Source organism: Dendropsophus ebraccatus, chromosome 12 (assembly GCF_027789765.1).
Source record: "Dendropsophus ebraccatus isolate aDenEbr1 chromosome 12, aDenEbr1.pat, whole genome shotgun sequence".
NCBI classification, from domain to species: domain Eukaryota; kingdom Metazoa; phylum Chordata; class Amphibia; order Anura; family Hylidae; genus Dendropsophus; species Dendropsophus ebraccatus.
In genome coordinates, this window is record NC_091465.1 from 26,156,996 (window position 1) to 26,178,274 (window position 21,279).

Here is a 21,279-nt window from a genome sequence, read left to right on the forward strand (position 1 = left end):
TTCACACACAGTATTTTTTCTCAGAATTTCGGTCAGTATTTTGCAAACCAGGAGTGGATTAAAAACACAGAAAGGCTATGGTCACACACTGTTGAAATTTAGTGGAAGTCCGTGGACTATGGACAATCATAGTTAATTATGGCATAATCCGATATAAATTGTGTGCCGCCATCCAATTTCCTATTGAATACAATGGAGCATAGTATTATATTGAAAAGACGCCTGTATTTTAACCTTAAAATTATGACAGTATTTTTATTTTAGGGTGTGTGAACATCCAAAAAATTCAAGCGATTTAATTTTAAGTTAAAAGGGCTTTTCCATCCCAACATATGTCAGGAGTAGAGATGAGCGAACCGGGTTTAGGTTCGAGTCGATCCGAACCCAAATGTTCGGTATTTGATTAGCTGGGGCTGCTGAACTTGGATAAAGCTCTAAGGTTGTCTGGAAAACATGGATACAGCCAATGACTATATCCATGGTTTCCACATAGCCTTAGGGCTTTATCCAACTTCAGCAGCCACCGCTCATCAAATGCCAAAAGTTCGGGTTCGGATCAACTCGAACATGCTCCAGGTTCGCTCATTTCTAGTCAGGATGTATACACTGTATCTTCTTAAATTGTGGGCAATGGATAAATGTATCCATATCATCTATTTTCAAATAGTTGTAATTATATGATTGTCACAAAATGCAAATAAAATACGGTTAAAAAAATGATTTGATGGCCTATTTCTACGATATGTCATCACTATCAGATGGGTATATTACTGACACCTGACCAACCGCACCGATCAGCTGTTTGCTAGGGTATCAGCGAAACAGAGCAGGAAGCAGACAGCTCCAAACATTTGTAGTGGCCATTCCGAGTTACTGCAGCTCAGCTCCTGTCCACTTCAACACAGCTAGAACACTGCACAGCCTACAGAGCTACTTCACTGTGTATGTGTGGTGACACAGGTCTGACAAGTAGCTGATTGGATCTTGTCACCCAACTGATCAGATATTAATTAAGTAAAATAGGACTTTTAATAAAGTCCAGCAAAAAACGAACCTCAGTGACTACAAAGAACACCTTATGCTCTGGAGGACCAGGCTCATATATGGATTATATGGACAGCCCATGTGAATGAGATGTGCGTAATACTTCATTTCTCCTGTAGTGGCAGTGTAGAGAAATCAAAACTCTTACTGCACTAAGCTCCACCTCTGATCACTGCTGGTCAGTTCAGCATTGGAAAAAAATATTATAAGGCTGGCCTTATGGTTCTAATCACGCTCAGTACCTGCAAGTCAGAGTTTCCTGGTACACGTCGTGACTTAGGAAACCACTGGCCAAGGCAGGTCATTTCTGAATTGGGAATATCCTATGTTGATGCGTGCACCAGTAAGCAATGAATATCAGGAAATAAGACAAGTATAAATTTTTTTATCACGGGTTATGGTGGACAAATTTTTGGCTTGACAGTAGAATTTGCCTTATCCAATTTTCTTAATTCTGTGTTGAACAACTTCACATCCCAAGTGGAAACAACTGAGCTCACTCACCTATATGAATATGAGCAGAAAACTGGTAAATCCCAGGAATAGTGGCTGTAAAGCGACCTGTTGGCAGGTTCATTCCAGAACCACGAAGGAAGGAGCCTTTGGCCGATGGCTGCAGTGGAAACAAAACCTTATATACTTAGGGATATCAAGTGTACACGCTCCATATAAATGTAAGAGAGAAAGTGTGAGGGAAAGCCTAAGTGCAGGACTGGCAGTAAGAGACAGAGCGTATGAGGTTTTGTAAAGAAAAATCGGTTTGAGCTTTTTATCCCTCTGTCATTCCTCCTGGAAATATAGGGGGAGATTTATCAAACATGGTGTAAAGTGAACAAAGGGGTTGGGCAGTGATTTTTTATCAAGCCCGACCTCTATCTCCATTGACATCATCTGTTGGTTGTCGGTGGGAACAACCCCATAGATTTTATACCCACAACCGAATAGGGCTGACAATAGTAAAAGGTGTATGGGGCCTTTAGTCCTCCTACAAATTTACGGATAAACTGAGTTGTGGGTGTGTCCATACATTGTTCAATCGGGTCAGAAAGTATAGGGACACGCCCCTTTGACAAGAGGAAAGATAACATTTAGCTGTCAATTTATTCATAAATGTCTAGAGGGGGGAAAAAAAAAACAGAGGGACGACAAAATGGAAAGCGCCAAGAAAAAAGATCATCTAGAATTATATTTACTAAAATAGACATGTGAGAAGATAACATAAAGTTCTAAGAAACGGTTTTCTGGAATTGTATTTTATGGTAGGAACATTCAAGTATTTATGTACTAAAAGAGTAGAAGTATGTACTGAAAGTGACATGTCATGGGAGCTGACAGGCGAGAAGAATTTACAATATGGAAACTTCAGAAGTTCAAGCGTAAAAATTGTCACACATGGGGCAATTATCCATCTCTACTTAACCAATGAGTTATGGTAACTGAGTACAGGAAGAGGCACAAGAAGGGCAACTAGCCCACAAGATAACATGCAGGTGTTGACAGGCTGATTCATGAATGCTTATATTAACCACTCTAAACCTTCCAAAGGTAGATGATAAATAGTAAAAAAAAAAAACAACTAAAACTTTTATGCCTCTATATGGTCTAAAAAAAAATTAAAAAAATTAGTAGGAAATGCTTTTTCTGATGCTAAGCAATACAAAGGGTTTGACCAGGTAAAAAGATAAAAGGATGAGGATATTGCTCTGACTCCTTAAAAAAATAATTGCCCCGTGTCAAGCCCATTCAATCAATTCTTTTTTTTTTTTTTTTTTAAAGGGGTACGTGTTTTGTTTTCAAATCAACAGGTGTCAGAAAGTGATACAGATTCGTAATTTACTTCTGTTTAAAAAACTCAAGTCTTCCAGTACTTATGAGCTGCTGCATGTCCTGCAGGAAGTGGTGTATTTTTTTCCAGTCGGGCACAGTGCTCTCTGCTGCCACCTCTGTCTGTGCCAGGAACTGTCCAGAGCAGGATTTTTTCTATAGAGATTTTTCTACTGCTCTGGGTAGCAGAGATCACGGTGTCAGACTGTAAACAATACTCCGCTTCCTGTAGGACATACAACAACTGATAAGTACTGGAAGGTCTAATTTTTTTTTTTTTTTTTTTAATAGAAGTAATTTACAAATCTGTATACATTTCTGTAACTGCATACAGTTGATCATTTTCTTTTCACACGTACCAGCTGAAAATTTTGAAGTTCTGCCAGCGTCCTTTTGTCCACAAGTACGGGACCCTTAAGTCGACAATGAAAAGCTTCATCTATTCTTCTGTATGGATAGAGGTCTTTAATGGGGAGCACTAGAGGCGGAGGTTCACTGGTTTGGTCCGCGCTGTCTCCAGATGTGGAGCGACGCTCTGTGGCCTCTAAGAAATAAGAATTTGTTAAAAGATGTTATAAACAAAACAAAAACAAAAATACAATTCTGTAATTAGGAACTAAAACATACATGAGGTTTTTTCCCCCCTTTCAAACTATTGCATTTTTTCCTGACTGCAAAAAAAAAATCGGACTAAAGAGAGCATGAAAGTCTGCACAGGAGAAAATAGGAAAAAATATATATTTAATAAAAATTCCCTGGTACTTTAATCTTAATTCCCGCCCAGCACTGAGCGAGTAGCCGTCCATGTGCACTGCCACTCCATTCACTGTCTACAGAGCTGACAGAAATAGTCAAGATAGTTGGAAATCCCGTAGTCAGACCCCCCCATGACCTGACACATATGCCTTGCAATGTCTCTTTAAGAAAGTGGTCACTTCTGCACCCTCATATACACAGGTTGAAGGAGAAGTCCGGCAAATTTTTTAATGAAAGTATTGTATTGCCCCCCAAAAGTTATACGAATCACCAATATACACTTATTACTGGAAATGCTTATAAAGTGCTTTTTTCCCTGCACTTACTACTGCATCAAGGCTTCACTTCCTGGATAACATGGTGATGTCACTTCCTGGATAACATGGTGATGTCACTTCCTGGATAACATGGTGATGTCACGACCCGACTCCCAGAGCTGTGTGGGCTGTGGCTGTTGGAGAGGATGATGGCAGGGGGACACTGAGGGACACAGGGCACTGGAGTGACACTGAGCATCCCTCTGCCATCATCCTCTCCAGCAGCCACAGCCCGCACAGCTCTGGGAGTCGGGTCATGACATAACCATGTTATCCAGGAAGTGACATCACCATGTTATCCAGGAAGTGACATCACCATGTTATCCAGGAAGTGAAGCCTTGATGCAGTAGTAAGTGCAGGGGGAAAAGTTTTTAAGCATTTTCTGTAATAAGTGTAAATTGGGGATTTTTATAACTTTTGGGGGGCAATACAATACTTTAATAAAAATTTTCGTCGGACTTCTCCTTTAATAGAAGAGAGCCCTGAATTCTTAGAGGTCATCTCTACTCCAGTGAGTTATTCCTCAGCTCATGATCCTGTCTAACACATATCTCCTCCTATAATAATACCCCTAACCCTAATGTATATGTTGTAGTAGACAGGGCACAGATCTGCAGATGTAGACCTGTTACTGGGTTCATCCTTACCTTTCAGCATCAGTTTGAACTCCTGCAACAGAACTTCATGTGTGACCTCAGCTCCCGGCATTCCTGGAGGACCGGGAGGCCCTGGAGGTCCTGGTGGACCTGGTGGCCCAGATAGTCTCTGAAGTAAAACAGAAGAATCACTCAGCACTGAACTTTAACAACCATAACAGCCTATACTGACCAAAATGCAAAGCAATTCATCCCAGACGATCATTTATCAATGATTAACCATCAACCTACATCTACGTAGTGTTTATTAGGCCATTATTCTAGTCCTGGAAACATTCATGGTTGGGAACCAATCCTGGAGGAGGAAAATAATCCCACAAGGATCTGACCAACAATGATGAAGGACTAAGCAGATAGAGATACTTACTTGATTTTTGGTAAGTTTACATTTCTTTTTGGGGTAAGTCCCATCATCGACTCGGTCTCTAAATTTAACCCATGTCAATGCAGGATCTGGTTTTTCAGGACCGGGAGATTCAGAAAGCTAAAACAAAGGGGAGACAAATCCATATCAGCAATTCATTTTTTTAAAATAAATTCTCTAATACTGTAACAGGTTGTAAGGAAACCCGGGACCTGGATGGAATAAAGGGACAGATAGGGACAGCCCTAGCGCTAAGCCCCCCAAGAATGTCCCTGCCTACTTGCTCGTCCCATCCTAAGTAGTTGGCGACAACTGGGCAATGTTCCCTTCACTAGGTAAGTGAAACACAGAACTAGACAAGACAAGGTCCCAGAGCATAAGTGGAGTCTTAGTCCAGAGCGTGATTGGACCAGCCCTTTGACATCCAGACCACAGACTGGCAGGAAATGGAGATGAGTGGAGAAAGCAACAGTCCATCACTACTCAGTATAAACTAGACCCAGTACTAGAGCTAACTGAAGAAACCAGACGGGTGTGGTGCAGAATCCGTCAATCATCACACAGCAAGTACTAGATTAAGACAGAGTTCAGACTGGTGCAAAGGAAACATACAGTTCAGACACTGAATTATGGCCAAAAGCGTAGATTCAGACAGGGCAGAGGACTAAAATGAGGTCTGAATGGACATAACACAGGTACTGGCAGTATAAATAGTATAGTATTACCACCTTGGAAAAGTAAATGGAGTAGACTCTGTTCACACTGTGTTCTGGCACACTCTCCGTCTGAAGTGTGCCAATAAACTTTAAGGTGCATATACACATTAGTCAATAGAAATGGATAATTTCAGCCATAATAAATGCTCATTTGGTGAAAGTTAAATGATTATTTTAGCTGCACAGTAAATGGGTCCAGAAGCAGCAACCAGGTCCGGCCATTACAAAGTGAATGGAGCCAACTGCTTCCGGGCCCAATCAGCTGTTCAGGCCCCAGTGACTCTAATGGGGCGTTTGATTAACGATTTAACAAAATGCGTTTGATTAACGATTTAATGAAATGGTGATGATTAATTATTAATTTTGAAGCAACGATTTGGTTTTTATAACGATCAGCATTTAGATGGAGAAAAATCGTTAGAAGATTCGTAAGAAAAATCGTTATTGCGAGCGTTTTTAAGATTGCTTAAGCCCATCTTTTACATAGGGTGAATCTTTAAAAGACTGTTTACACAAAGCGATCTTCCGTGTAAATGCAGCATCAGGCAGTGTGAGGCATGGCCATATTTAGTCCTCCAACGTCAAAGACGCTCTTTGTAGACTATCCTCTCGGGCTGATGAAGGTTCTCTATGGTTTCGTTTTATGTCTGCAATTAAATTATTAAACCAAGCTTCTGGATAATCTGGTTAAACAAAACTTCTGGATAATCTGATAGTGAGAAGTAACAAGAGGCTGATCACAGATGCTTTGCCCCACAGCAAACAATGATCTGTGCTAAATCTCCCTACAGTGCCACCACAGGTGAAACGACACATTACACAGTTCACACGTAAAGCGGTTTTCTTATTTAAGAATACTTGTCTATTCTCTCCAGCGGCTCCACAAAGAATGAATGGAACCATGGTTTACATGCTGACCCTCGGCTCCATTCATAACAAAGGAGCTGGGGTGCCAACTGAGATCCCCAGTCCCTTTGCCATACTTGTCCCCTAAATATTTCATTTTACAACTCGAATGAAATTTGTGAACAAATTTGTTGGTTCATTTCTAGGTGAACTACAAAAAATATTTGGATTAAATTTCCCTCATATGGTTGTACATGGTAGAATGGATCACATAAAGATGCCTTAGGCTGGGCTCACACTGCGTTTTTGCAATCCATTTTTGCAATGCGTTTTGTTTTTTTTTTCTTCAAAAAACGGATGCATTTCTGTGCATCAGTTTTCCATTGATTTCTATTATTATATAATGAATCAAACGGATCTGTTTGTTTTTTTTTACACACACAAAAACGTAGTCAACCTCATTTTTGTGTCCATTAAAAAAACATCAGTTTTGATATGTCAACAGAAAAACGGATCACACAAATGCATAATTTTTTTTTCATCCTTTTTTGAAAAAAAACAACAAAAAAAACGCAGTTTGAACCCAGCCTTAGGGCACACACCCAATATATTAAAGGAGAGTTATCAAGATAACAAATAATACTTTATTTTCAATGAGCATTTCAAGTGTTACTTTTTTTGCCCACATTACATTTTCCATGGGGCCCAATATATATGATGAATGCCAAAAGTGATCTTTCGGCGCGTCAAGACAGCATTTGGGCAACGTATGCCATCGAATGTCTGTAAAGTGGCAAAAGACAAAGCCTTCCTTTGGAGGTACATATCGGGAAAGAGTTCCAATACCTCGACACAAGGCTCATATGTCAAGTGAACAGAGCCTTAAAAGCAACTAAAATACTATTCCTTTTCCGCTTCTGCTTCGTAGTTGAAGTGAATGGGATCTGATTCCAGTTGACTACAGCACAGCAAACAACACGAGCCTGCCTGCCGTGCCTTTTGTGCATCCTGTAACACGTAAAACCCGCCAAGGCGATAAAAGAAAGGCTTACGTCTAAGGACAAATGAAGTGTCCATGGCACCTACTAGTGTAATAACTACTGGACCCGGTATATGTGTTAATGAAAACATCCACAGAGGGAAAATATCTGCGGAAAGGTATGTCAGGGCTGTATTACATACCCAGCGCTATGTAATCAGAGTCTTGAATTCCTATATAAACACAATACTTTAGTCCAATTCACAAAAAAATACTGAGAAAGTAAAATGTCAGTCCAAGTATTGGAGCCTTCCAAATTCTTTCTATGATGGAGAAAACAAGTAAGAACCTTTAGATCACATTGATTTCTAAAACGGGTAAGAACCACAGTAAAAGTGCACGATAAATGCAAAGATTCCACATGTTGAACATAGGGACTATCCAGCCTTACAAAATAAGTGGCCTACCCTGAAGACCAACTTATAGTCAGACCTCCGCCATGCTAGAACTGATTACCGTATTTTCCGGCATATAAGACGACCCCAACTTGTCCAGTTGAAATATAGAGTTTAGGATATACTCGCCGTATAAGACTACCGCTCTTCCAACGCTCACCAAAAAAAAATGTATTAAAAATATACAGTAGCAGCGAGATCTGGGAGGTAGAGAAGGAGGTACAGTAATACATACAAGGGCCGGCCAGACAGGTGATAGTGGTGTGTTTTTCTGGGCACAGCACCACTCTACCATATCTTTTTTCCATAACCCGGACACCTGCAGCTTGCTCTGCCCTTCGTATGGTCACCGCATATGACTGAGATGCGGACGTTTTTGAGCTCCCTCCACCGTGTGCGGCAAGCGCAGATTCTCCAGTCTGGTTCCGAAGCTTTTCAGCACCCGTCCTATAAGATCACACTCAGCGTATAAGACGACCCCTGACTTTTGAGAAGATTTTCCTGTGTTAAAAAGTAGCCTTATACACAGGAAAATACAATACCTATCTTGAGGATACACCAGCAGATTTATAAGGCTGGATAACCGCTTTGGCATATTAGAGTTAAGGCGCCCATACAACTTATACCTGGTGGCGGGAGGGTACCAAGCTGTTTGGGTGAGCCATAGCACCCTCTCTTCCATATATTATGTCCTGTAGCCATGCTCTGTTACTATAGCTTGGCTCCCATTAACTTCAAGGCTTCCTGTGCCATACAGTGTGTCTACATTGGGTGCCGCAGATTGTCCAAACAGCTGGGTGTCTGCACCCTGCTGACAAACTATTAATGGCCTATAGACCATCATGTGTAATGCATGTCAAAACTTGCCTAAGGCCACACAAACCTGGGCACCATAAGATGTGAGTACCCTATGCAAATTGATTGTTCATGGGTGTAAAGGTCCCCATACACCCTATACCTTAGTCAGCCGTACCTACTGTTCACGGTCAGTGTAAGGTGAATGCATCTCTTTTGACCAACCACTGTCGGATAATGTCAGATAGGGGTTGGGGGTGATGGAAAATCACTGCTCGACCCTATTGTTCTGGGAGACATAAGTTGCAGCTGCAGCTTAACCCTCCCTCCAAATAGAGAACACAGGATGGCTTAGCCATGCGAAATGTTCCTGCGTATGGGTAATATGGGGCCGGATGGTTAGCTGCCGGCCATAATGACCCGACCTCAATGGGAGCACAATAACACATTATTGAGTTATCCAACCACAGCCATACAACTTCACCGTCATAACTGGGTTTTTTTATTTTTCCATAGAGGACAAGGTTTTTGGGGCTCAAATTATATGTTCCTGCGGAATCATTACAGGTTTGTATAGAACAAGGAACAAATAGTACAGTAGTAACTACAGCATTTCTTTATATCAGGGATGGGGAACCTTGGCTCTCCAGCTGTTGCAAAATTACAATTCCCATCAAGCCTGGACAACCAAAGCTAAAGCTTTGGCCGTCCAGGCATGATGGATATTGTAGTTTTGCAACAGCTGGAGGGCCAAAGATTCCCCATCCCTGCTGTATATGTTCACTTGGGGTAGTAATGCAGTAGTTCGAATGTAACGTCAATGGCAGATTTCTCCAAGTTAGATTGAGACCTAACTATGGACTATATATAGACAAGCATCTATTAATGCACCCATATATTCTCCTACATAGCACATGCACTTGTGAAGATTACTCATAAGAGCTGTTTACCACCTGTCTTTCATATAAACCCAAGCTGGAGAGGTACCAACCTGTCTGGTAACCATACTCTACGTGCCACCCAATTATACTAGCGTCTCTGCTGCCCCTAGAAACCAGACTGCCAACTCCTTTGTTATTGAGCAACTACATTTCCTGAAAATCCCACCCTTTAAGGGCAAAGTTTCTTGCGTAACAAGAACCTTGCGCAAGGGTGCCTAAAATACTATTCACACCCTAACTATTTGGCACACAGATTGAAAACAATGGAAGGAGACGCCCCGACCACGTCTCTCTATGGATGATGGGTGCAGTGTAACACAGTAGACATTATACCTTGTAGAACTTTCAAAGCAACAAACATATAACGCGTATGGCCTCCAATAGCTTGTGTGCCAAGAACGGCATCTGCTGTAAGACTCAATGTCAATGTCTGGCCAAGGGCAGGTTAAAGAAGTCAGAGTCAGCTGGTTTCTGCCGAAGTGTGCTTTCCCCATTAGTGAAATGAGGGTGTGGTATGTGCCAGCCACACTTCAAACAGGATGTAATAAAACACAGCAATGAGAATAATAGCCATTGGGCAAGACCACTGCGCTTGTAAAAATGTTGATTTTATTTCTAATAATAAAAAAATGAACAATGATTTCTTCTGGTGAGGCAAGAGACGACGGCCAGGCCAAGATATGTCTTGTGCAATATGGGTCATAAACAGTCTCGGCAGCACCTTGCGGACTCTCACTGGGCTCACTTTACCACTTGTTGCAATTTTATCTAATTATCATATTTTGTTTCTTATCTGAAATTTATATTTATTCATATAAAAAAAATATATAAATGAAATTTCTCTCTAAAATCCAGATATCAGCAAAGAGCAAACTTTGACCACAGCAATGAGATGGCTCCTGATAAGCACAACTTGAGCATGCGTTAATCGGATCGCTCGGCATTTGGATATCAGGGCTGAAGTTAGATGTATCCCTAGGGAGTCCTGGAAAACATAGATACAGCCTATTATATCCAAGTTTTCCAGGACTCCCTAGGGATGCATGAGACACGCTCATCTCTACTCTCGATTTCTCTTGATATCTATAACATATTTGATCTATGTCATGTATTTTTATTTTTCTGCCCTTGACTCCCAGTGCAAAAAAAAAATGTATACCATGTGGTAAATTTTTTAATGCACAGTAGCCCTTTTCACCAGTAATAAGCAGGTTGCTGACTGGCTAGTACAGAGGTTTTTGCCAAGGGACTCAGGCCCCCTTCCGTGGTCAGAAAACACTGATCAGGAAGCCTTTCAGGAGGCTTTATGAAACCATCAGTGTTTCCTGACCATAAAAACAAAGGTGAAAAAAAAATACATACTCACCTGCTGCACAGCTGCAGCGGTGCTCTGCTCTGGTTTCTCTATCTCCCAGCCCTGTCAAGCACAGCCCCACATTTAACTGTATGCTAGGAGCGTGTAGAGTTAAAGGACCAGCATCAGCATCTGGTGACAGTTGCCCAGGTGCTGGAGCTAAACTGGGCTGCCATACACAGAATCCGAAATTCTGGACAGTTTCCAGATATGCATCCAGAGCTGTCTAGAATTCTGTATGCCCCTATATGGTTCTAAAGGTGCCCATTCACCGTATACTAAAGTCATCCAAACCTTCACTGGAGGGGTTGGCCAACTCTCTTAGGTATATAGCAACCTCCCACTCTCCACCGACAGATGATGTCAGTAAATATTTAAAACACTTTTCTGACACAACGTTTTGGAGGTAGCTTCCTTTTAACAGAACAGATCTTGGTGCTGGCTTTTTGGAGAGACTCTATTATCACAACATCAAAGGGCTAATGTTTCTTAAATAGAAACATCACATCACTCCTTTGATCCTGTGACAACAGGCCTCTCTGGGGCCAACCACCGCTCTGTACTGATGAGGGGCAATACCCCCAAAAAGTTGTCTATAGATGAGTAATCGTTACTTCTGGAGAGGATTTTGGCTTGGCTTAAATCCCCCGCCATATTACAAGGCTTCAAATCCAAGTCAAATAGCGACTCTAAGGAGAAGATCTCTGTTGTAAGATAGCTGCTTTGCATATTCTTTCTAGAATTCCCAGTTGAGCATGAATGGCCCCACACCTCCATGTGTCTTCGTGATGGTCTCCTCAAAGAAACCATGTCATTCACTCATTGAATTTGTATTTGGTAGCTGTTCATAAGAACTCTTTACCTGAGGTCTATGAGGGCATATGCCATGGGTCTCCAAACTGCGGCCCTCCAGCTGTTGCAAAACCACAACTCCCATCATGCCTGGACAGCTATAGCTTTGGATTTGGCTGTCCAAGCATGATGGGAAATGTAGTTTTGCAACAGCTGGAGGGCCGAAGTTTGGTGACCAATGGCATATGCTAAGAAGGGTTACACATACCACCTGCCACCCCAAGAGATTTTTTAAGGTAAATCACTGTTCTAATTCACTCATCTGACCTTTATTTCCTTGTAAGCATATATATCTATTTAAACGTGTAAGGATGGTTCTACGAACGACAGTGGGGTCTGATTTGCTTAAAACGGCATTATCAGCAGGTTCTGCCCAATAAACCTGCTGATATGCCCCACAACTTCTTTACCTGATGACTGCAGGGCTGTGAATCATTCTCCTCTTCTGCCCCGCATTATGTAGATAGCCCCTAATTGCCCCTATGCTATTTAGGTGCTTAGGAGCATTTGGGGCGTTACCCGAGGGCCTGGAGTACCAGATTGGCCTGTCCAGCCCGCTCCCTCTTGTGCCGCTCACTAGTCATATATAAATATACATAGTGGGCAGCCAAGAGCAACCCCCTTCGGCCCACCCAGCACACCCCTCCTGTGGCGCCCAATGAAATTGCTGCTAATAGTGCCGTTAAGTGTGTCACCATACTTGTAGGTTACACTACTTGTAGGTTCGGCTTTATGGGGAGACCCTGTTACTATGTATGGGATGTTTATGACGGTCAACCTGTGCTTATGATCTGCAATAGTCTTTATTTCCTTTACAAGAAGACGCACAGTTACATACTGTATACACAGAACAACTCTCCAAACAACCCCTACAAGTGAAAGTGTACAAGTTACCCACTATGAGAGAACTATGGTCAAACAAACACAGTCCAGGGTTCAGGTTCTCACCTTAATTTGCAATAACAGCAACACATATACCTAAACATACATTATAACAACACAACACAAATTAATGGGTCAATATTAGCAGACAAACTTTGATTTGTCAGTTAGCTTCACCATTAGGGTTGAGCTTGATGCTCAGTCGAGCATAGTATTTGATCAAGCATTGGGGTGCTCGATCGAATTCGATGCCCGACCTAGCACCTCGTGGCACTTGTTTCCTTTAATAACTGAAAGCGAAATGGTTATTGCCAGCATCCTGCCGGAGATCTAACGTGTCTTGCAGAAACTTATAAAAAAAATTTTGTTCTAATTTTTGTATATTTTGTTAAAATATTCCTTCAAGGAACTAAATATACAAAAACTAGAACGAAAAATTATAATAGGTTAACCAAGGCACCCCCTCAATTCTGCCGAACAGGGGGCACCTGTTTAAATGCTTGAGTCTCCCATTGGATTCAATGGGGTTCATTACTCGAGTTGGGAACTTGAGCATTGAAAAACGCTTGACTCGAGTAAAGAGCACAGAAGCATTTAAGTGCTCACTGTTCACCAAAACAAGCAGTGTGCCAGTTGTACATCACTGTATGCAGGTTTCTTCTCTAACCCGCTTTCATTTACAGGGGTGTGTTGTTCTTGTTCTTCTGATCTCAGCAAATCCCCAAGATATGCTATAAATGGCTGATAGCTGTGGGTTTCACTTCTGGGACCTGCATTTATCTGAAGAGTGAGGACCTCCCATGGTCCCTTCTGGAGTGTCTGCAGCCCACAGTCCTACACTGTTTACAACACTCCCATTGACGTCTATGGAATCTCTGTAAACTGTGTAGGTATGGCAGCTAGATAGGTAATGGTCGCATAGATGATACCCACATCTATCAGACAGTTATGATATATTCAGTGGATATGCCATACATATTTCGGATAGGTACCCCTTTCAGTTGAAAGGTCACCTGGGTGGCAACAGAGTGATAAATTGTTGTCTGTTTCTAAGGACAACCAAAATATATATAAATATATTTTTAGGTTCTGCACATGAAGGGAAAAAAAATTATGAAATAAAATAAATAAAAACATTAAAGCAAAAAAATTCTTCTGAAACATACACAGAATGGTAACAATTATACATAGCTCTAGCACATTACCCAGCCTTCAGGTATTGCACCTGGTCTTGTAGCTGTAATATTTCAGAATGTTGCCTTGCATTAAAAAAAATCATAAATGTTTTTTTTTTTTTTTTTTTTTCAAGTCAACTGGTGCCAGAGATTTGTGATTTACTTCTATTAAAAAATCTCCAGTCTTCCAGCTGCTATATGTCCTGCAGGAAGTGGTGTATTCTTTCCAGTCTGACATAGTGCTCTCTGCTGCCACCTCTGTCCATGTCAGGATCTACCCAGATCAGTAGCAAATCCCCATAGAAAACCTCTCCTGCTCTCCAGACTATAAAGAATACCACTTTCTGCAAGACATACAGAACTGGAAGACTTGAGATTTTTTTTAATGGAAGTAAATTACAAATCTTTGCCATCAGTTGATTTGAAAGAAATTACTTCTTTGCTGAACTACCCCTTTAAACATAAGCAGATACTATAAGGTTGATATAAATGTAATATATATATATATTAACCCAATAAAAATCCTGCAAAACATTAAACTCTATTTACTTTTCTTCAGTTTCTCAATGTCAGGCCTGCTCTATTGATTACATTATAAGATCTATGGCATGTTAGTCTGATTAAAGGGAGGGTAAAAAAAAAACTCGGCCTGTTTTTCTGGTAGACGAACAGTAATTCACTCTCCACCCAAGTGCTGTTGTGAAGTCTGAATGGCTTCTGGAAGGAGCCCCATTGCACAGTGATTATTTAATTACTATGGCATGCAGAAGCAGTCCCGACTCTGGCTGGCTGGGATCTTCTTTGTTTTGGCAGCTTTAAGTCGAGGCACTGAGGCAAGGCTGCCAATTCAGGTGCTGCCAGGCTCTGTCCTACTGGACATGCAGCCTAATACACAGCAGCTTAGGAGAGGTGGCATGGTGAGTGCACACAGTCTCACAGTTACTTATGCCGCTGCAGCTGATTCATAAATCTTTCCGGTTAGCAAAGCTTGGCTGGTGACAGTGACATCTACTGGAGCCGGACAATATCATATAGCTTACGTGCTGCAAAAAAAACGAAAATATTTCTGCACTATGTATACTCTATACTGACACAATCTCATTATTGTTATTCATTCCCGTCACCATTTCGTATATGACGATAAAATACTTTTTAGCGCTTCGGTCAATGAGAAAGCCTCATGTTTCTAGGTCTATTCTAACATACTTAAACATACTTTTTTTTTATTTGTCGCCCCACTGCACGCTGGGGGGTATACTCACCAGTGATGATCAGCACGGCTTTATTCTGGTCCTGTGGCGCCATTCAATTCCTGTACGCGTTCATGTCACGGTTCTTCTATCTCCATGTTGATTCAAGGCCGAAAGTCACACTCTGCATTCTCAATGGGAGACAGTGGCGTAGCTACCATAGAGGCAGGGTAGGCAGCTGCTATGGGGCCCATGCAGGAAGGGGGCCTGGGCATGTACAGGAAACATAAGAGCCTCCTGTGTCCTGCTGCTTAACCCCTTGTGTACTGCAGTGTATAGGTGACCCAGTGTTTACTTGCTGCAACATTTTGTAGCAGCAGGCAAGACTCTGCATCTGGCCACACAAGATTTTCTGGCCACATCACCGAGCCTATATATATATATATATATATATATATATATATATATATATATATATATACACAGTGCTTTTTTACGTGCGTAGGGGGGGGGGGGCAAACAGTTTTTTGCTATGAAGCCCAATGGATCCTAGCTACGCCCCTGATGGGAGAGTGTGACTTCCGGCCTTAAATCGACATGAAGACAGAATAGGGGTCAGAAGAGCGGTGACGTGAATGTGCGTGGACCGCAGGACCAGAACGAAGCCGCGCCGCAGGACACCGATCATCGCTGGTGAGTATACACGCCAGTGCGTGCGGGGGGGGGGGGGGGACAAATAAAAAAAAAAATTCTGAAATGCTTCTTTAATATTTCTTTTCTGCCATATACAGTGACTGGGAGAACAGGAAAAAAAATGTACTTCTGAAAATTAAAAAAAGCTATATAAAGTTTAACGTATATGTTTGCAAGAAAATAATTATGTGAACCCAACCTAAGAGTGCAAAATGCATGCCACCTATTATTTTATCCATGAATGAACACATAAATACATGTTCATCTTCCATTGCCATCTATTACCCAGCATCCCACTGAGTTTTTGGGTTTGCTGTCCCTGACAGAGAATAGAAGTTGATATATAATAAAGGAAGTAGCCAGAACAACTGAAGATAGCTAAAGAAGGGGTACCCCATAGTAAAAACTGATGGTGATTTTTGGCTTGGCATATGTCTCTAGTAGAGATGAGCGAATTTTGAGCATGATCGAGTCCGTCCAAACCCGAGCAACGTTTGATTACGAGTGGCTGAAGAAGTTGGATGCAGCCCTAGGGAGTCCTGAAAAACATGAATACAACCTCTGGCTGTATCCATGTTTTCCTGGACTCCCTAGGGCTGCATTGAACTTCTTTAGCCACCAGTAATCAAATGTAAAAAGTTTGGGTTCGGATGAACCTAAGAATCCTCAAGATTCACTTTTGTTTTCTCTAATCCCTAGTCAATTTTCTTTGACTCCTAGATGGAGTCAAACTCTGACTTGAAAGAAGACCACTTTTTATAAGTGGGGTGAGAGCTGTTTTGCATATCATTTCTTCCCAGAATTCCCAGTGGAGCAGGAATGGGCCTTTTAGTCACCACACGTCTTTATGGTGGACTCTATGGATCTCTTATCCCTTTGTCCCATGTTGCAAGGCCTCTCACTATCCAGCCAACACCTTGCTCTGCACTGAAGAGGGGGAACAACCTTGAAACAGCTGTCTGCCGATGGGTCGTCTTTCCTTTTGGAGAGATTTTTGGCTTGGCATATATCCTTAGTCCATTTTCTAAGAATCCTTAATGGAGTGAAACACTGACTTGAAGGGATGTCACTTTTTCTAATTGTTTTGAGAGCTATTTTGCATATCCTTTCTTACCAGAATTCCCAGTAAAGCACAAATGGTCTTCACACAGCTTGTGGCAGACTCTACTTAAGGAAAACTAACATCCTTTGTGCCTATAATGAAAGGGAGGCAACAAAACTTAGCTGTCCTCACATGAGGCTCAGTGCTGTTTTCGCGACTGCCCTATAGCTTACTCATGTAGTGAGAATAGAGCCATAACACCAAGTGAAGTGCCGTAAAATAAAAAAAATAGGCTGCAGGCAGGGGGGTGCGTGAACATAATAAAAAAACACATTCTCTTGCACTTGCCACTGGTTTCTTTCGGACAGCCATCAGAAGCAATTTTCGCCCAACTTCTTCCCACCCCAGTCATTGATTGGCTGAGCGGGCTATCCATCAACGGGCTATGTGACGTTCCAGCAGCAGGGGCTGCTGGAGGCCGGTATGGTTAAAGCAGCGCTACGGGAGCACAGGGATATGTACGTATAATTCCTTTATTATGTTCCAGCACCCCCCTGCCAGCCTCTGTCTTTTTTATTGTCATGGGACTTCTCCTTTTAAATAATATTATAAAACATCCAAAAACATAGTTTACATCTGACAACTTTGGAAATCCAAAAACAGACTACAAATCCGAATTGTTGTCAACAACCTGGGAAAAAAATAAAAAGCAAAACACATCATTCAGCCATTAATACGCTTATTTCCACAAAATGATGACGTAAAACTCAGTGTGAACTGTATAACCGGACCTATTTCTATTAACGGAATAATAGCCTGAATACTTACCAGGCGCAACGGAATTCTACTTGTTGACAGTAATCACATTAAACCTTCAGAGTTAAAAGATATCTTCAGTGCTAAACTTGTTCCATGCGCTTATATTAGGCCAAAAATTACTTCTTGTAAAAGGTCATGATGGGCTCGCCAATCTTGATATTCAACAAGAAATCTTTCCAACATGTTGGAAAAATATCCTTACTTCCTTTTCTATTAGCCTGTGATCCTTACTCAAAACTTCTAAGAGGACGGACGCATGTGTCACCAACCATCCGTGATAGCTATCCGCTCCTAATTCCTATTGGGCCCCTATTTATGTGAGCATTATGCGGTGGACAGTGTTAAATAGAAGCACTTTCTAACTCACTATATGGGGTCTGTACATATAAAACCATATAAAAGAAAAACCATGAGACAAAAGACATCCCAAACTGCTTACGTAGCTAAATAGCTATGCAGAAAGTGAGACTGATCATATATTGCAGATCCTGCAGTTAACTAAAAAAAAAAAAGTTTTTTGCTACTGCTCCGAAGTGTCATAGAGGTGTGGCCAGGCACTAAAGTGACACTGCAGAGCAGCAATAGAAACTTTTGTATTTGGGGATTTCAGCCCCACACAACTGCAATAAAGATGTGATTGATCTCACTGTTTACAGAGCTATGTACCTACGTAAGTAGCTTGGGACGTGTTTTCTAGCTAACAGTATCACTTTAAGAGATTATTAAGTCGAGTTAATATGTTTCAATGGCTAACTGAAAATATAACAAATTACAAGCTTTCAAGACTACCTAGGTCTCCTCATCATGCACGGTTAAACACAATATTGGACCATGCCTGACGAAGAGACTATTGTAGTCTAGAAAGCTTGTAATTGTTATTATTTTTTTAGCCAATCATTTAAGGGAACCAATCAACACATTTGTGCTGACTGGGCTTCCAGAACGTCTGCATGCACCTGGCAGCCGTCTCTCTGGTGGTGCATCTCCCATAGATGCCAATGGGAGATGCACCACAGGATGGAAGACACCACTCTTCTGGTAGTACTGGTAATGGAGAAAATGATTAGATTATTGTGTTTGTTCAGGAGTAGAGATGAGCGCAATTTCAGCATGCTCAAGTCCAATTGTTTGGCATATGAATACCACTGGCTGAAGAAGCTGGATGCAGCTCTAGGCTATGTTCACACAACGTATGTTTTGTATAAATCAAGGCCGTTGTTTACAATTTGCAACAACTTCCGGGATTTATACAAACCATACGTTGTCTGTGAATGAATGGAATCCCAGCTGGAGCGTATACACACAGTACACACTCCGGCTGGGATTCCATCCAGCCAAACAAAAGCCGAGCCAGAGCGCACGCTCCGTTGTGTGAACTGACGCATCTAAATTCAGCAGAAAAGAAGATCATCCGGCCGGTACTGCAGTACCGGTCGGGATGATGTTCAGTAACACCGGCTGTTCTGTGATCCAGCCAGGTCACAGAACTGCCGGTTATACTTAATGTGAACACAGCCTTAGGCCACATTCACACACCCGTAGTGCAGTCCATGGCCGCGGACCGCACTACCGTATAAGTATCCGTAGTGCTCCGTGCTTCACGGAGCACTACGTTCACACATCATTACCCCAGACATCTGTGCCGCAAAAAAAGGTCCGCATTACATGTCCGTTTTTTTGCGGCGCGGATTGCGGCCCCGTATACACTTACGGACATGTGAACGGGGCCATAGGATAACATTGGTTTCATGTTCTGTCCCCAATTGTGGACAGAACAACAGATGTGTGAATTAGCCCTTAGGGAGTTCTGGAAAACATGGATACAGCCATAGGCTATAGCCTGTATCCATGTTTTCCTGGACTCCCTAGGGATGCATCCAATTTCTTTAGCCGCTGGTATTCATATGCTGAACGATCAGACTCAAGCATGCGTTCTTCTTTATTACACTCTGACTGGCAGACTTTGGTAGTGCCATGGCTGTCATAATGCTGGCACAGATGATATTTGACAGTGTCTCCAGTGCAACCCAACGCATGCCAATTAGCCCATTGGCCAAGAGGGATCACATGACCGGCTCTAAAATTACTTCGCGAAAAGTTTCGCTGACATCTGTTATATAGAACAGATAGGCTCGTCGTTGAATGCAAGGAAATCCCAATGTCTTACAGATGTACATAACTTACTCAAGCATCTCGCCTTGTTTTCGACCTCGTCTGGTAATGTAAAAGCCAGTAAAGCTATTTTTATCCTATCAACTAGAGAATAATAAGGCTCATTTTACTAGTGCAGCCTGTTATACTAACCAAACTTGTGTCTGTACTGCGGCCAAGCTACAAACACCATCTCACACCAGGGAATTGAGAATTTGTAGCTGAGCTCTGTGACTTCTACAAATCTCCTATCAGCAGATCAACCTCTGAAATTAGTTGTTTGATTGTATAATACAAGAGTATCACAAGTCCCACTCTACTTTGAAATTGACACTTTAAGTCCAATCTGAGCTCCTTGCGGCCCCTTCAAGCATGAAAGGAAATGTAAGCAGGTAATTCCACCCCTGTGCTGAAATATTCCTTTGATTCCTGACATCTCTGAACATACGGCACGTGCTGTTAAAGTGAAATTGTCTCTTTTTTCTTTGATATTGCACTTAAGTTAACAAGCATAAAGAAGGTTTCCGCACGTTTTGCACACAAGTCATTCAGATATGTCAGGAAGGTGCAATAGGTATGGCGTCTGGGACCGACTTTGTTCCTTAGGGTGAGAAGCTATTATTTTTAGTTAATGGGTAATAGGTAATTACACTTTGTAATGGACAATGTTTAGGACTAGGGATGGTCCGAACCTGCCGAGGTTCGGGTTCGTATGAACCCGAACGCTCGGCATCAGATTCCTGCTGTCTATGGCTGTATCCCAGTTTTCCAGGCGGTCCTCCCACTGGATCCGCCCGCTGCACGGAGCGGGCAGACAGCGGGAATCATTACCGAGAGTTCGGGTTTGTACGGACCCAAACCAAACTTGGTTCGGACCATCCCTACTTAGGACATATCAATAGTCTTGATTGGTCGGGGTCTTGCTGTTCAGAACAAGTAAAAAGAAGCACAGCTGTGTGCTGTTTCTCCCCGCTCATTGTACAAGAAAGGAAACTGACTAGTGATGAGCGAGCATGCTCGAGCTTGGTACTCGTTCGAGTATTAGGGTACTCAATGGTGCTCGGTACTCGGAAGAGCATCTCGCGATACTCATGACAATGGTATCTTTCTCTTCCTGCATGTTTGGCGGCTTTTTCTCAGCCAATCGTCATGCAGGAGAGTCTTTGGGATCTCGTAGCATCATGTGGGAACCCTACATGTCGAAAGCAACGATTGGGTGAGCAGATTAGATGACCTGGGCATATAAGAATCAGGTCCCGCGGTGCTCGCGTCAGACGCAGGCTGGAAGAGATTAGGGAGAGCTGCTGCCTGTCAGGGAGAGAGTTAGGCAGAGAATTCGTGTGCGATTAGGCAGGAATTCAACATGAAGAACCCAACAGTCCTTCTAATGGCTTAAAATTTTGAAAACATTTTTTTTTTGCTACTCT

At 42.1% G+C, this 21,279-nt stretch overlaps 1 protein-coding gene across 1 annotated transcript in view; it reads right to left on the reverse strand.

Moving 5' to 3' along the window:
• C1QTNF12 (C1q and TNF related 12) overlaps positions 1–21,279 on the reverse strand; it is a 52,144-nt gene that overhangs the window by 13,977 nt on the left and 16,888 nt on the right. Inside the window, exons 2-5 of the mRNA XM_069949086.1 lie at positions 4,966–5,082; positions 4,590–4,707; positions 3,228–3,412; positions 1,549–1,657 (exon numbers count right to left, since the gene is read on the reverse strand). Coding sequence (XP_069805187.1) covers positions 1,549–1,657; positions 3,228–3,412; positions 4,590–4,707; positions 4,966–5,082 — 529 coding nt within the window. The remainder of the gene's footprint in view (positions 1–1,548; positions 1,658–3,227; positions 3,413–4,589; positions 4,708–4,965; positions 5,083–21,279) is intronic.